We start from the raw sequence: 16,235 nt of genomic DNA on the forward strand, positions 1-16,235 counted from the left end.
TGAAATATGCTGTTTAGAAACCTTTATAAGGTCCTTTAACCCACAGTACACGTGGCAACAGGCATTGATTGAATGGAGATCATACTTTACCTTCTGTGTGTGTGTGTGTGTGTGTGTGTGTGTGTGTGTGTGTGTGTTGTGGTGGTGGTTTGAGTATGCTTGGCCCAGGGAGAGGCACTGTTAGAAGGTGTGACCTTGTTGGAGGAAGTGTGCACTCTGGGGGTGGCCTTTGAGAGATCTTCCTCCTAGCAGCTGGAAGATGCCAGTCTTCTCTCCTGGCTGCAGTTGGATCAAGATGTAGAGCGCTCAGCTCCTTCTCCAGCACAATGTCTGTCTGGGCGCTGCCATGCTTCCCACCTTGATAATAATGGGCTGAATCTCTGAACCCATAAGCCAGCCCCAATTAAATGTTGTCCTTATAAGAGTTGCCTTGGTCATGGTGTCTCTTCACAGCACAATGAAAACCTTAACTAAAACATATGTGTATGTTTAAGAAACATAAAATTATGTTGTTGGATACAGTGTGAGATTTCAATACTTGTGTCTAAAGCAGCTGGGACCATCTTTGTCCTTTCCTTGTGTTGAGGACATTCAAATCTTCTCTGCTGGCTTTTTTGAAATAAGCAGTTTATTTTTGTTAGCCACAGTTAACTCTTCATGCCACAGCACATCAGACAGACATAATCCCACCTCTTCAGTGCATCCTCATGCCTCTTGATCCCCCTTCTCTGTCCTCACCCTTCCCTGAGCCTGACTGCAATCCGAGTCCACGTGAATGTCCTTCTATGTTTCTATGCAGATAATTTGTATGACTTACCACCCTTGTCATCCAAAACTCCCTGTTTCAAACCCCTAAATAATTTTTTTTTTTTTTGCTAGTGATGATTCTCAACAGACATGCCCATCAGAATCATCTATGAAGCTACTGTGAAATTCAAAAGATGCTCCTACACTAGAACTCTGGAGTGTAGATGGAGGTTGGCGGATGTGTTTATATAGACTGCTAGATTTTCAATGGTTTCCAAATGGTTCTGATGAATGAACTCTTAATGACCTCAATAGCTGGTACACGGCCGCAGATGCTCTCCAGTCTCTGGCAATGTGAGCACGCGGCAGGCTGGGCATTAACTGCCAGCCCGGAACCTGGCATAAGAAAGAAAGGTGAGAGCCTCCCGGGGTGGGGCGTCCTGGCCTACTTAAGCTGTTTCTCCACATTAGACTTACTTCCTGATCCCACAGCCTCACCTGAGTCATTGCCAGACTCGGTGGGTCAGGCGGGAATGCAGCAAGCAGGGCTCACCCTCATGGCCGTGGCTGTGTGTGCGGCTTTTCGAACCTCAGAAGGTGAGTTGGGGGCACCAGTCACCTGTGGCTCCGGTGGAAGAGGGGATACCTCCTAAGTTGGGGCTGGAAGGAGCAAGCTGAAAGAAATGTCTCTTTTTCTTGGGTAAGACTTCCATTGCTCTCCGATCGTTTGGCGAACAGTACAGATTCACGATCAGGAGTTTCTTGGAGGGAAACTCATTACCCCTGGAATATTGACCAGCTGTTTGGTGATGAGCCCTTCCACACAGGCGCACATATGCACAAATACACACACACACACACACACACACACACACACACACACACACGAGAGAGAGAGAGAGGGAGAGAGACCCATATGTACACATACATGTTCATGCAGATACATGTATACACACACACACACACACACACTCACACACACACACACACACACACACACACACACACACACACATGATTTACAGCTTCCCTTTGAAGTGAGAGTTGACAGCTAACCGTGTAGCTCGGAGAGCTCAGCTAGCATCATATGACCCAGGGTTTAAGCCCCAGCACAGAAAAAATTCAGACCTGGCCATAGTGGTTCTTTCCCTGGCTGCAACGGTGGCAATAGATGAGCTTCTGTCCCTCCCCTGGAGTTGTCTTTGTCTTATGAAGTGTGTGCATCCTGTCACCATTTGCTTAAGGGTTTTGATGTAGTCTACCAAGGTGCCGAGCTTAAGTGAATCAGAAGAGGAAAAAATCTGGCCTTCCCCATTGCTACCAATCTATTTTAACAAGATAAAGAAGGAAGCTTTCATCTTATTTTGTAATATCTCTTCAGAGAAATTCACCATTGTGCCTGTAGGACTTTCAAAGTCTCTCAAATTTACTGGCTCGGGTTTGACGCCCAGTGTCTACGACTCTACCAAATAAGGTTTTCATACAGTACTTTGAAATGAATTCCCTCCAGCTTCCTGACCTGTTTCAGCCGTCCCTCCTACAGAAGGAAAGGGTAGGTTGAGGGGGAGAGAATGAGGGAGGCTCTGGCTTGCAGCACCAACCCTCACAGGGGCTGAGTCCTGGTAGAGAGGGGTAAGAGGCAAGCATCTAAACATCTTAGGTGGCTGAAAAGCACATCAAGTGACGGTAACCAGAGAGCTAAGACTGCCAGCCTGTGGTTCAGCAGGGCCTTCTGCTATTTAAAATAAATGATGCTCTTGTGCGCTCTCTCTCTCTCTCTCTCTCTCTCTCTCTCTCTCTCTCTCTCTCTCTCTCTNTCTCTCTCTCTCTCTCTCTCTCTCTCTCTCTCTCTCTCTCTCTCTGTGTGTGTGTGTGTGTGTGTGTGTGTGTGTGTGTGGTGCAGTAGAGAGATGGGTCGGTAGCTCTTACAGAGAACTGGATTCCATTTCTGGCATCTATGTGGCAGCTTAAATTGTTTGTAACTCCATTTACAGGACATCTGATGCCCTCTTCTGACCTCTTCAGGAACTGCATGTTCATGGGTCTCTCTCTCTCTCTCTCTCTCTCTCTCTCTCTCTCTCTCTCACACACACACACACACACACACACACACACACAACACGAGCAAACACATATAAACTAAGTTTTTAAAAATCTAAAACTGGGCAGGTGGTGGTAGTAATCCCAGCACCCAGGGGGCACTGGCAGTGACAGTTGGATCTCTATGAGTTTGGGGCCAGCCTGGTCTACAGAGCTAGTTTCAGGACAGCCAGAACTACACAAATAACCCCTGTCTTGGAAAAACCAAAAGAACAATTATCATAGTCATAATAAAATAAAAATCTAATAATAACCTACATGATACTGAGTTAAAATTCATGGAGGTTGAGTTGAGAACAGTTACAGAGCTAAAAGGGTCCAATGCCAGTCTTCTTCAGTACATTTCCATTGCAGGAGGGTGCCCCGTGGTAGTACTAAGTGATTCTGGACCTAAACAGGGGCAGGAGCTGGTGTGGGGAAGGGGGGAGGCTGGGGGAGGGAGCCAAATTGGTAGAGGAAGACATGGCAGTGCAGAAAAGTGACAGGTGGCCTTGGCTGACTGGAGGAAGGGACAGGGAAGTGTCCGGTGCCAGTTTGAGACTAGGAAACACATTTTGTTCTTTCGGGGACAATGCTGTTCCATTATCTTGATGTCAGTTCAGATTATTTTCTCCGTATGGTATTTCAATAATTGGCATTCCCAGAGTGTTCCAAATTAATCAGGAAGCAGGTGACTTTATCCATAGCCAAAACCTTGGACCCTGTCCAGAGGCAGAGCCTACCCTATGTCTGCTGATGTGGCTGCTGGTTCCAGGAACTCATTACAGAGCCCGTGAGCATGTCTGCCATCCATGACTTTGAGCCAGATTATTTAATTCCACAATCTAGGGTTAGTTTCTCTTAACTGGTTTTTAAAAAAATATTTCTTACATTTGGTACTATGTTTAACAGAGGTCACCATGGAACCATGTGGCGGTGAGAGGGAGGCTGGTAGGACTCTCGTCTATCATCTGAGTCCTGGGGCTCAAACTCAGGTCAGCAAGTGCTTTTTTACCTGCTGAGCCTCCTCACTGGCTCCTCCTGGCTGTTCTAACTGTCCTTTGACTCAGGTTGCATTTGTATGCAAAAGATGCAGATTGTGGGATGTAGCTCCATCCGTGGGTGGAGCCTGATTTCCTGCAGCTGTTAGGATGGGTCCTGAATCACACAAATACTTGTTATATACTTGATGCTTAAAACAAAACAAAACAACAAAACAAAACAAGACGACAAACTTACCAAATCACTTGTAGGGGGGAATTACCAAAATATGTATGTGTTTGGAAAGTTCTTCCATTTCATCAGCAGTGGTCCCCGACAGGTCGGACATAATGGGCCCTGTGACCTGCTCCCCTTCAAGTTCTTATTGGGTGTGCCCTGTAGTTAAAACACGTTTGTGTATTCCTCAGTCCTATATCATGAATTAAGTGTTGTATTTTGGTTCCTAAAAGTTGCAAATGTAATGTAGCTATGTAGCAGAATTTCCTCCCAATTAATTTGAATATTAATTCAACAAGAAGCCCGCGATTGGACAGGGAAAAGGAAGGCAGAGCTAAGAGTTTCAGAGACAGAGACAGGGACAGGGACAGGAAGAGAGGAGAAGGAGGAGGAGGAGGAGAAGAAAAGATGGGTGGAGAAGAGGATGAACCTTATCCATGTGGCTTTATGTAGTCACGGGTAGCTATGAATATCATAAAATGAAAGAATAATTGGGATAACTTGTCTAATCTAAGTGGGCAGCGTGTATCATTATCAATTGGCTCTGGAATTATTGTGTGGGCATCTTGTGACTTGAGAATTTATTGATATTTAAAACTGACTGATAATTATAAGCTTTAAGAGTTTTGACTTGCTTGGTTAAGGCGATTTGTGACAGCTAGCCGCAGGGGGCAGGTGGCTGGGAAGACACAATCAGCTCTGAGGCAGGCAAACCTGAGCTAGGAAGACCAACTGCTGCCTGGAGCTAGCCATGGAGGCAGTGAGACGGAGACCACCGGGGCAGAGAGTGGTTGGGTATAGCTCGGGATGGTGCCATTTTGTTTTTTAAATATTTCCTGCAACATAGCTACAGGTATATTTTTAAAACATCCTTTTCTATGTTAAGAACACAGTGTGATAGAACAACACAGTGTGATAGAATAACAGCCTTTGGCAATATGGGTAATATATGAACTCCTCTAAAGGGAGGAGTATAAACAAAACCAGGTATAATTAATTGTGCACTGTATAAACCACTTCTATTACAATGCCAAAAAAAATGTTCAAAATTTAAAGACAACTATAAAGCCAAGATGATGTCAATTTGTTGACCATTAAGAACGTTTGGCTGGAAGTCAAATCACTGCTGTGAATAGTCTAGTCTTTCACCCCAGCAGAGGTGGCTTGCCTGTGGGCCTGGTGCACATCCTGACAGGTAGAGTGTGGCAAGCGCTTCCACCTCACCTATTTCTGATTGAACCACAATGAAGTAATTTGCCTCCCCTAGTGTCGATGCATTGCAATGTTCAGTTGGTTTTTGTCTGATTGGACTGGGACAAGGGTGGTATTAGTGCACCTGCTAACCTCACTGGCATTACCATGAAGCCAGCCAGATTCAAATGTCCTCAAAGCGCTCTCTTAAGATGATCTTCTGGAAGACCAGAGCATGTTGGTTAAAAAGTCACTGAAGTGACACATTGAATCTCTGGAGAGTTCACAGATTCTGGGAAAGCATCTGTTGGGCTTTTCCAGAGGTCTATAATATCCAGTTTGAGAAACACTGACATACTTAGATGTGTGAGCTCTGCATTCTGAGACTCAAGAACTACGGAAATTGCTTAGCCTCTTCAAGCTCGTCTCCTTTCTACTAAACAGTATTTCCCTTACTTAATCGCATGACTAAATGAGATCACATACATGCCGTTTGGCATAGAGTCAGCACTCAGCCACCTGTGCCGTGGCGTGCATTCGGAAGTCAGAGGACGACTCTGTGGAGTGGGTTTTTTCCTTCCACCTTGATGTGGGGGTTGAACTCTGGTTGCCAAGCTTCTGTGGCAAGCTCTTCACTCACTGGGCCATCTCACTGGCCCCTCTTTAAGACACAAAATAATTCAAGGCCCTTCCACTCTCCAGAGTTTATTCTGTAAGTACCATATCTTGGAACTGGCAAAGGAAACCTCCTACCCCCTCTTCTTATGCCAAACATTTCATGGCTCCAAAGGTATGCGGGAGGGAATTTGGGCAGTGCAACCCCGTGCATCACAAATTGACGAATCCTTCTGCCTACTCAATAACAGTAGTGGGCATCCTGTATAACATGGCCCCGCTACCATGAGGTCCATTAGATGGGCACATGTGTTTCTAACTTACTGTGCTAGGTTGACTCTTTTGGTGTGATGAAACACTCTGACCAAAAGCTGATTGGTGGAGGAGAGGATTTGTTTCCTCTTATACTCCAAGTCCCTGTTTCCCACTGAGGGAGGTCATGCAGGAATTCAAGACAGGCAATTGGAAAGAGAAACTATGGAGACATGTTGTAAATGTCGTTTTACTGTCTCATCTATTGGATCAGGTTCAGCTATTTTATTTTAATATAGCACAGGACCACAAACTTCGATGATGCCATGCACAATGGGCTGGGCCCCCTCCCCATCAATCATCATTTGAGACACTCTCTCTCAGACATTGTTCCAGGTCAGTCTGAGGTAGGCAACCCCTCAGGTGAGATTTCCTCTTCCCAGGTTGTTCGTGGTGACACTAAACTGTTCATGAATTACTCTTTTTTTGAAAGATGTATTTACTAATTTTACTTATTTATTTATTTATCATATGAGTACACTGTCACTGTCTTCAGACACACCAGAAAAGGGCATCAGACCCCATTACAGATGGTTATGAGCCACCACATGGTTGCTGGGAATTGAACTCAGGACCTCTGGAAGTACAGTCAGCGCTCTTAACCGCTGAGCCATCTCTCTGGCCCTGAATTATTCTTAATATAAATGTAAACAGTGAATTATTCCAGCGGCTGAATTTTCCTTACCTTATGTTAGACCCCAATAACTGCACAGAGAAATCAAGATTTAAAACTGCACCTCAATAGCTGAGCAATTAAATGGCCTACCCTGACCTTCCATGCTGATAGGCTACTCTCCAGCCCCATCCCATGATCCTTGCATATTATTACTGATCTGGCTCTTCGGACTCCCTTTTCAGGGCTCCAATTCCTCCATCCTCCTGGCGCATCTGCTCATTTTCTCTGCTCCCTCACACTAGCAGACATCCCACCCCATTCTCTGTTCTGCCCAGCCACTGGGCGATCAGCATTGGCTGACGAGGCAGAGAATACATGGTAAGAACAGTTGACACAAACCTGAGACAGGAGATTCTTGGTATAAGCATCTCAATGCAGCGTCGGTCGGGATTGAGGCAAGTTATGGGGGCAGAGAAATCAGCATTTGAATAACCCGAGGGTAGACTTTACACAGTGTACACAACATTATGCCTACACTAACTATTAACCAGCACGCCAGTCACATTCTAAGCACTGTTTATTAACTGACCCTCAGCCTTGGGACAGTGAAGCAGCTTAGAACATCTTTCATATTCTTTGTTGACACTGGGAGTGCTTTCTCTAACAGTGGCATACGCATTTTTATTATTTTTTACTGTTTCCTGTGACGTGCTTTTTAAACTGTTTTTCTTTTCTTCTCTCTCCCCAACCACTGCTTTTGCAGACAGGGTCTCAAGAAGCACAGTCCAGCCTTGACTCTCTATGTAGTCAAGGATGACTTTGAAACTCCCCATTCTCCTCTTGCCTCTACCTCCCAAATGCTGGGATTACATGGGTAGACCACTTGTATTTATTGAGCCAGAGGAGTTTCATTGCATACTCCGGGTTAGCCTCAAACTCACCGCCTCCTGTTTCAGCCTCCGGGGTTGAGACTGTGCGTGTGTAGCTCACACCCAGCTCACACTGCCTTTTTCTCCCCCTCCCCCCAAAATTTATTTGTAAGAAAGTTGAAATTATATTAAAATTTAAGTAATTTCATTGCACAGTATTTGGTAATCTATTTTATCTTGTTAAAAGATGAAACTCCTCAAGTCCAGCTGATTTCTACTTTGTTTTGTTTTGTTTCTTTAGGTCTCTTGTAGCACAAGGTAGCCAAAAAAAAAAAAAAAAAAAAAAAAATCACTACCCAATTGAAGCTGGCTTGCTTGCTTTCTTTTTCTTTGTTGAAAATATTTTTTTCATACAACATATTTTGAGCATGGTTTTCCCCTTCTCCAGCTCCTCCCAGCTCCTCCCCACATCCCTACACATATTCTCAAAACAAAACAAACGCCCACCACCACCACCCACACACACAATGAAAAGCAACTGAGTTCATTTTGTGTTAGGCAGCTACTCCTGGGCTGGGCCTTACCCTGAAGTGTGGCTAATGTACCCATCAAAACTTCACTGGAGAAAACTAGTTTTTCCTTTGCCAGTGGATATCAGTCGAAGACAGCTTCCTGGTTAGGAATGGAAGCCTATGTCCACTTCCCAGGCCTCAGCCCTGGGACCCTATGTGGCTTGAACCTGTGCAGGCCTCGTTCCTGTTGCCCCAGTCTCTATGATTTCATATGCTCACCCACCAGTCCTGTCGTCTGGACGACACTGTGTCCTTGGAGTCATCTATAGTCTCTGGCTCTTACCCTCTCTCTACCTCCTCTCTCGCACAGATCCCCAAGCCTTAAGCAGTTTGATGAAGACAACCTGTTTAGGACTAGGTGTTCTAAAATCTGTCTGCACCTTGTCCAGTTGTGGATCTCTGTGTTAGCGCCCATCTACTGCAAGAAAAATGAAGCTGGCTTTAACTCCTGATCCTGTCTTTACTTTTTTGTGTTGTTTAGGGTTTTGTCCATGTAACATAAGCCAGGCCCAACTAGGAAGAGGGAACTTCAATTGAGAAATGCCTGCATCACACTGTACGTGGGCAAGTCTGCAGGATGGTTCCTTAATGATGGGTTCTTCCCACTGTGGGCGGAGTCACCCCTGGGCAGGTCGTCCTGGGGTGCATAAGAAAGGCTGAGTGAGTCCTGGGAACAAGTCAGTAAGCAATGTTCCTCCATGGCCTCTGCTTCAGTTCCTGAGTTCCTGCCCTGACTTCCTTCAGTGATGGAGTGTGACCTGACAGTTGTAAGCTAAAATAAACCCTCTCCTCCCCGAGTTACTTTTGATCATAGCATTTCATCACATCAATAGGAGCCCTGACTAAGACACTTTGCAAACGCTGGAATTACAGGCATCAAAACTGCATTTCAATTGTGCTCCCACACGCTGTGTTGCTGCAGCTCCAGGGACAACAAAGGAAATGTACAAAACTTACCAACCCACCAGAAGGGAAACGGATAAAGCCCAGAAAAGGATGACAATGTACGCCTTTATTCCCAACAGTCAGGAGGCAGAGGCAAGCTGATCTCACAAGTTAGAGGCCAGCCTAGAATAAATAGTTCCAGGCCAGGTGTGGCAACACTGTGAGACCTCGACTTAAAAAAAAAAAAAAAAAAAACGAAAAGTAAAATTTAGGACAGAAGGGGTGTGGTTTCCAAGTACAGTGTGCTTAGCATGGACAAGTGGGTACATTTCCCCTAGGACCCTTCTCTTAAATGAAACTAAGGTAAATAAAAAAAAAAAAAATTAGCAAATACTGAACAAAAGAAGGTTAGTGTAGCAATGTTAACATAAAAAAGGTAGGGCTTCTGCAAAAAGCTGGGACAGAGATAGGAATACAAGAATATACATGGACTGGTGAGATGGCTCAGTGGGTAAGAGCACCCGACTGCTCTTTTGAAGGTCCAGAGTTCAAATCCCAGCAACCACATGGTGGCTCACAACCATCTGTAATGAGATCTGATGCCCTCTTCTGGGGTGTTTGAAGATAGCTACAGTGTGCTTACATATAATAAATAAATAAATAAATAAATAAATAAATAAATAAATAAATAAATAAATAAAAAGAAAAGTTCAAGATCAGCCTGGGTTACATAGTAAGACCTTATCTCTAAAGAAAGAGCATTTGGAACAGAATAAAGCTTATTAGATACCTACAAATAGACCCAAGACAAGATGTATCTAAAATTTATATAAAGAATAAAATACCAAGGACAGCAAAGTAGTGAAGAATAAAGTTCACGAAGAGATGACTGTATCAGGAATCAAGATTTAGCACAAGAAACACCTTAGGTGAGAATGTGGAATTGATGCATGTCTTAGTTAGGGTTACTACTACTGTAATGAAACACCATGACCAAAAGCAACTTGGGGAGAAAAGGGTTTCTCTCATTCACTGTTCCATATAACAAACAGTTTAACACCAAAAGCAATGAGGGTTGAAACTCACACAGGGCAGGAACTGGGGAGGCAGGAGTTAAAGCAAAGGTCACTGAGGAGTGCTGCCTACTGACTTGTTTATCATGGCTTGCTCAGTCTTTTTTTTTTTTTAAATAGATCCCAGGATCACCAGTGCAGGGTCAGCACCACCCACAACAGGCTGGGCCCTCCCACATCAATCACTATTGATTAAAAAAATGCCATATAGCTGTATCATATGGAGGCTTTTCTCAACTGAGTTTCCCTCAGTGGTGGTTTGAATAGATTTGGCCCCCATAGTTCATGTGTTTTAATGCTTGGCCCATAGGGTGTGGCACTATTAGGAGGTATGGACTGGTTGGAATAGGTGTGGTCCTGTTTGAGGACGTGTGACACTGGGGGGGGAAGGACATTGAGGTCTCCTATGCTCAAGGTCTGCCCAGTGTGGAACATCGTCTCCTACTATTTGCCTTTGGATCAAGATGTAGAACTCTCAGCTCCTCTAGCACCATGTCTACCTGCATGCTGCCTTGCTTCTTGCCATGATGATAATGGATTAAGCCTCTGAAACTGTAAGCCAGCCCCCAATTAAATGTTTGCCTTTACAAGAGTTGCTTTGGTCATGATGTCTCTTCATAGCAATAAAACCTCAACTGAGACAGAAGTTGGCACCAGTACTGGGGTATTGCTGTCATAGGCCTGGCCATGCTTTCGTTGGGAGGAATGTGGCTATGGGGGCTTTGAATTAGGAAGGCAGTGGATTGCCTTAAGAGGTGTTTAATGGACTATCATAGCAGAAACATGGAAGACAATGGTGCCAGGGTGATTTGAAGAATTTTAGTATGTTACCTAATATTGTTCTTGTGATATTTTGTTGAAGAATGTGACTATTTTTTCCCCTAATCTGAAGAGTCTGCCTGAAGCTAAAGTGATGAGATAATTGTATCAACAAAAGAAATCTCAAAACAGTCTAGCATAGACTCTGGCCTGTGGTTCACTCTTATGAAGAGCATTTTGATCAAATGTAGCAAGCTGAGAATGAAAAAAATACAAAATATATGGTTCAAGGGTTAAAGGGACACCAGGAAGTGGAATGGAGCTAAAGCTTGTGTTCAAAGAGATAGACAGATTAAAGATATTTAATGAAATTAGAGGACTGGTGATCTCAGGGCAAGATCTGATCTTGTGAAAAGGATGTTGAATATGGGACATTGGCACATATTCTAAATTAATTATGTGTTCGTGGTTGTATGATAGTTATATCATGTTAGGTGTTATTATGACCTGATTATTGTTTATGCATTATGAGGTTGTAGGAGGGATAGTTATATTATATTAGGTGTTATTATGACCTGGTTATTATTTTCATTTAGACATAAGGAGATATGACAGTGTATCAAATAGGCAAGGGGTGGATTGTTATGGTGATTCTTGGTTGTCAAATTGACTATATCTGGAATGAACTGCAATCCAGAAATGCAGGGTACATCTGTAATCCAGATCCTGAGGCAGGAGAACAACATGCCTTTGATTCAAGATCTTAAGACTGGAAGACACAGGTTTTTGATCCGAATCTTGAGGTGGGATAGCACAGGTTTTTTATATCTGGATCAACACACGCCTTCAATCTAGATTTGAGGCATAGAGGCCGTGCTTATAATGATCTTGTGATGAACAATTGAAGAGAAGCTTAGGTTCAAGCTTGGCAGCACACGCCTTTAATCCCAGCACTCAGGAGGCAGAGGCATGCAGATCAGCCCGGTCTACAGAGCAAGCTCCAGGACAATCAAGCGTAGGCAGTGAAGAAAGCCATGGAAAACGGGAAGCTCGTGAAGATGGGATCGAGCAAGGGGGCCATGTTCCAGACACAAATTTGCTCATTATGTCTACAAAAAAAAATTCTCTTAGGAAAAGGAAAATGTTTTCTTAGCTCTTTTTAATTAATTACAAACAAAAATTAACTTATTGACAACTGAGAAAATAGGTAGTCATATTTTTACAAAAAAAGAATACTGACTTATAATACACATATAATAAATGCTGGCTGTAAAGAAAAGTATTTTTGATTATGACAGTTTCTTCAAAGTAATACACAAAGAGCAAACAATAAAGAAAAACTTATAAAGCTATTGTGGGGAAAATATTTTTAACTACTGACAAAAGATCAGTCAGTATCTGTCCTGGTTTGCTTTCTCTGTTATTGATAGATCACTCTGACCAAAAGCAGGCTGGGAGAGGAAAGAGTTTACGTGGCTTACAGTTCCAGGTTTCAGTCCATCATTGAGGGAAATCAAAGCAGGAACTCAAGGAAGAGCTGAAGCAAAAACCAGAGGATTCCCTACTTACTGGCTCACTTACTGGATTCTGCTCAGCTAGCTCTTACATTCCCCAGAACAGCCTGCCTAGGGGCTGTGCCACCCACAGTGGCCTGGGCCCTCCTACATCAGTTAGCTGTCAAGAAAATGTCCCATAGTCATGCCAACAGGCCAATCTGATCAAGGTTATTTTTCAGTTGAAGTTCAAGTTGCCAATAAAAAGTAACCAGGACAATATTAAAAATAATTCAAGTTCCTATACATAAATTCTGGGTTTTTATTTAAAACTTTGTTAAATTAGTACTTGGTAATTCAAAAGACAAAACTGAATGCTTCGAACTTATCTATAAGGAAATGTAAATTAAAATTGCCAAGAAATGAATCAGGGTATTGTTCCTGCTAAGACTGTTTTACCACTGAGATACACCCCAATCCCAGCAAAGTTTCAAGGCAACATTATGAAATGTTGAAGATGTCAAAGGCATAGCTCTCATCCAGTCCACATGTAAGTAGTGTAAGTAAACACAATCAATACAAAGTTATTTGCACGGTCAAGTATAGGCAAGGACACACACATCCTACAACTCAACAATTCAACACATGTTTGTTCTGTGGTCCTCCAAGTTGCTGGGGCTGCACATGCTCGGGTCTCACCTACTTAACAGTAGCCTCCAGCTTAAGATAACTCCAAATCATTCTGACGCAGGCTACAGTCTGAGAACTACTGACCTAGGGAAATTCTGATGCAGCCCCAGGCAAACATACAGAAAAGCGAGCCAAGCACAGCCACGGGTCTTTCGAAGGTCCTGGGTGGTCTTTTGATTCCGGGAATAAATACTATGTAACTTTTCTGCACATTAGTTACACATTTGCTCCATGGGAATGAGGACTGTTGCTTCTTCTGCTCATAGTTTCTGTGAAGATTAATTAAGGTGGTCTCCAGCGCATAGCAGACAGTATTGCTTTGTTCTCACTAGTGTTCACTGCAGCCTTGCTTGCAACGATGAAGTATCGGAAGCCACTGCTCCCAAACAAGACATGGAAAGTGGACAGGGAAATGGATTATACTTGATACAAGTTGGTTGTGGCTATACGAATGTGTGTTGTATTGTGTTGTGTTCATCCCTCCCCACTTCTTTACATATGATAGCACCAAAGTTGGATAAGCCAAAAAGCTTCAACCGTTCACTACACGAGGTACTCTGCCTTTGGGGTAGCCTGCTGCTATTCTTCCCTAACACTTACCCCAGACTTCTCCATCCACAGAGTCGCCTAGTGTTCTTCCTCAGTGTAATAAGCCTTGAGTATCTTTTGCTTTAGAAGGGCTCCATATATTTGATTTCTGCTCCACACAAGATACTCTGTTTGGCTAGTAAATGAGTCACTTATTGTCCGTTGGTTGTTAACCTATTCTCCACGACTGACCAAAGTGTTTGCTTCTCCTGTCAGCAGGAAGGTCTCAGAAATCACTTTTAAAAGAGCATTCTGACCTGAAGCTGGTATGCCATGTCCTTCCCAAAGCAAACCGGCACCTGCAGGATCCTCTGTGGGTGAAGCTGGAGCAGATCGGCCGGAGCAGGATTGTAGTTCACAGCCTTAGGCTAGTTCACACATTAGTGTGTGTTTCAGACTACACACGTGTACTACCTGACAAGCCCACTCCGCCAGACCTCTCTCAGATTTACATTTTTTTCATCTAGTTCCCTTCAGAGGAATCCTAACTCCATCGGAAAGATCTGTGTTTGTGTAATCTGTGATTGGAAATGGTTGTCCCATGACATTTGGCCTCATATAATGGTGGCATCAGTATAGTCTTTAGGGGAAGATCTGCCCTCCCTGATCAGCTCTCCCTACAAAGTAAGTAACAGTGTCATCTAAGTAAAAACAGTGTTACTGCAGAATAATTGAAATGTAATTGTTTTATTAGCATGGATTAACTGTACAAAAGCATGGATTTTATTACATTTTCATGTATGTATATATACTGTGCTTCTATTGATCCAAGCCTTCTATTCTCATTTTTACTTTCTCCTCACCTCCCACCCACGTTTCTAGCAGATCCCCTTTACCATCTTTTTAAATCTTATCACACTTATCTCTCTGTATGGGAGGATGGGTGGGTGCACACGTGCCACGGACACGAATGTGGAGGTCGGAAACAGCTTTCAGGAGGTTGTTCCCTCCTGCCACCATGATGACCAGGCTCAGGTCATCAGGCTGCCAGCCGCTTGACCCTCTGAGCAATCCTGGCAGGCCCCTTTTATGTTCACGTCATTTTCCTCCTAATCCACCCAGCCGCTGACGTGCACTGTATTAGTTAGCTTTGGTTGCTGTGGTCAGGAGCAACTTATAGAAGAGGGGGATTGTTATGGAAAGGAAACTGTGGAGGTAAAGCAGGAAGCTGAGAGATCGTATCCTCAACTGCATACAGGAATTACACACACACACACACAGAGAGAGAGAGAGAGAGAGAGAGAGAGACAGACAGACAGACAGACAGACAGACAGAGACACAGAGAGAGAGAGAGAGAGAGAGAGAGAGACAGACAGACAGACAGACAGACAGACAGAGACACAGAGAGACAAAGACAGAAAGAGAGAGGGGGGGAGAGATCTCTTCTCAAAGCCCTCTCTCACTGATGCCTCCTGCACAGTAAGGCTCTGCCTCCTAAAGGATCTACAACCCCCACCAAACAGCGCCACCCACTGGGTACCAAGTGTCCAAATACCTAAGCCTGCAGGAGACATTTCCATTCACCACAAGGTAGGGAGGGAGGGCATAGGCAGAGCTCATAACCTGGGTGTTACAAATAGCTCCACACCACATATGGGTGTGTTGCATATTTCTGTGGTTTGCTAACTTCAGTTCCTTTGGGCATATACCCAGGAATGGTATAGCTGGATCACATGGTGGTTCTGATTTTTATTTTTGAGAAACCTGCTTACCTGTTTTTACAGTGCTTGTACTAACTTGGAATCTCAACAACAGTGTATCGGGGCCCCCTTTCCTTTGTATCTTTATTTTTATTTTTATTTTTGTCTTCAATTTGGTTATGGTCTTTGTTTTTGATGATTCTCACTCTGACTGCTATAAGACAATTGTTCCCATTTATTTATAAATTAGTCTGGAAAGTGTCTATTGAGTTCATTTGCCCATTTGTTAAAGGTTTTGTTTTGTTTTGTTTTTTAAGTGTTTGGCTTCTTTCCTTTCTGTATACATTCTGGATATTCTATGAATTGCTGGCAAAGAGTTGTTCTGAATCTGAGGCCTGTCTCTTCATTATTTTTCTTTGCTGTGCAGAAGCTTATTAATTTGATGCAATCCAATTTCTCAATCCTTGCTATTACTCCTTGAGCGGCTGGAGCAATAGTTAGGAACTCATTGCCCATACCTGTGTCTTGACATTTTCCCTCTATGTTTTCCATTAGAAGTTTCAAACATAATTCTCTTCTTCAGCCTACTTGATACCTCTAAATCTCTCTTATGTCAAAGTCTGGAGTCGTGACTGAAATAAAGCAAGCTGTGGAGTGGCTTTTCCCCCCCCCCTTTTGGGAACTGCTGGCAGGACTTTGCATATGAGAACCTCTAGGGGGCATTGTCATCCAATAGAATCTTGACACTGCCCTCATCCACTCTAAAGATTTATTTATTTATTTATTTATTATATGTAAGTACACTGTAGTTGTCTTCAGACACTCCAGAATCAGATCTTGTTACGGATGGTTGTGAGCCACCATGTGGTTGCTGGGATTTGAACTCC

General features: G+C 43.5%; 1 protein-coding gene across 1 annotated transcript in view; it reads left to right on the plus strand.

Moving 5' to 3' along the window:
• The first annotated feature begins 1,229 nt into the window (after positions 1–1,229).
• Positions 1,230–16,235, plus strand: part of Ccl28 (C-C motif chemokine ligand 28) — a 25,690-nt gene continuing 10,684 nt past the window's right edge. Inside the window, exon 1 of the mRNA XM_021208811.1 lies at positions 1,230–1,344. Coding sequence (XP_021064470.1) covers positions 1,281–1,344 — 64 coding nt within the window. The 5' untranslated portion in view covers positions 1,230–1,280. The remainder of the gene's footprint in view (positions 1,345–16,235) is intronic.

This window comes from Mus pahari, chromosome 11 (assembly GCF_900095145.1).
Source record: "Mus pahari chromosome 11, PAHARI_EIJ_v1.1, whole genome shotgun sequence".
NCBI lineage: Eukaryota > Metazoa > Chordata > Mammalia > Rodentia > Muridae > Mus > Mus pahari.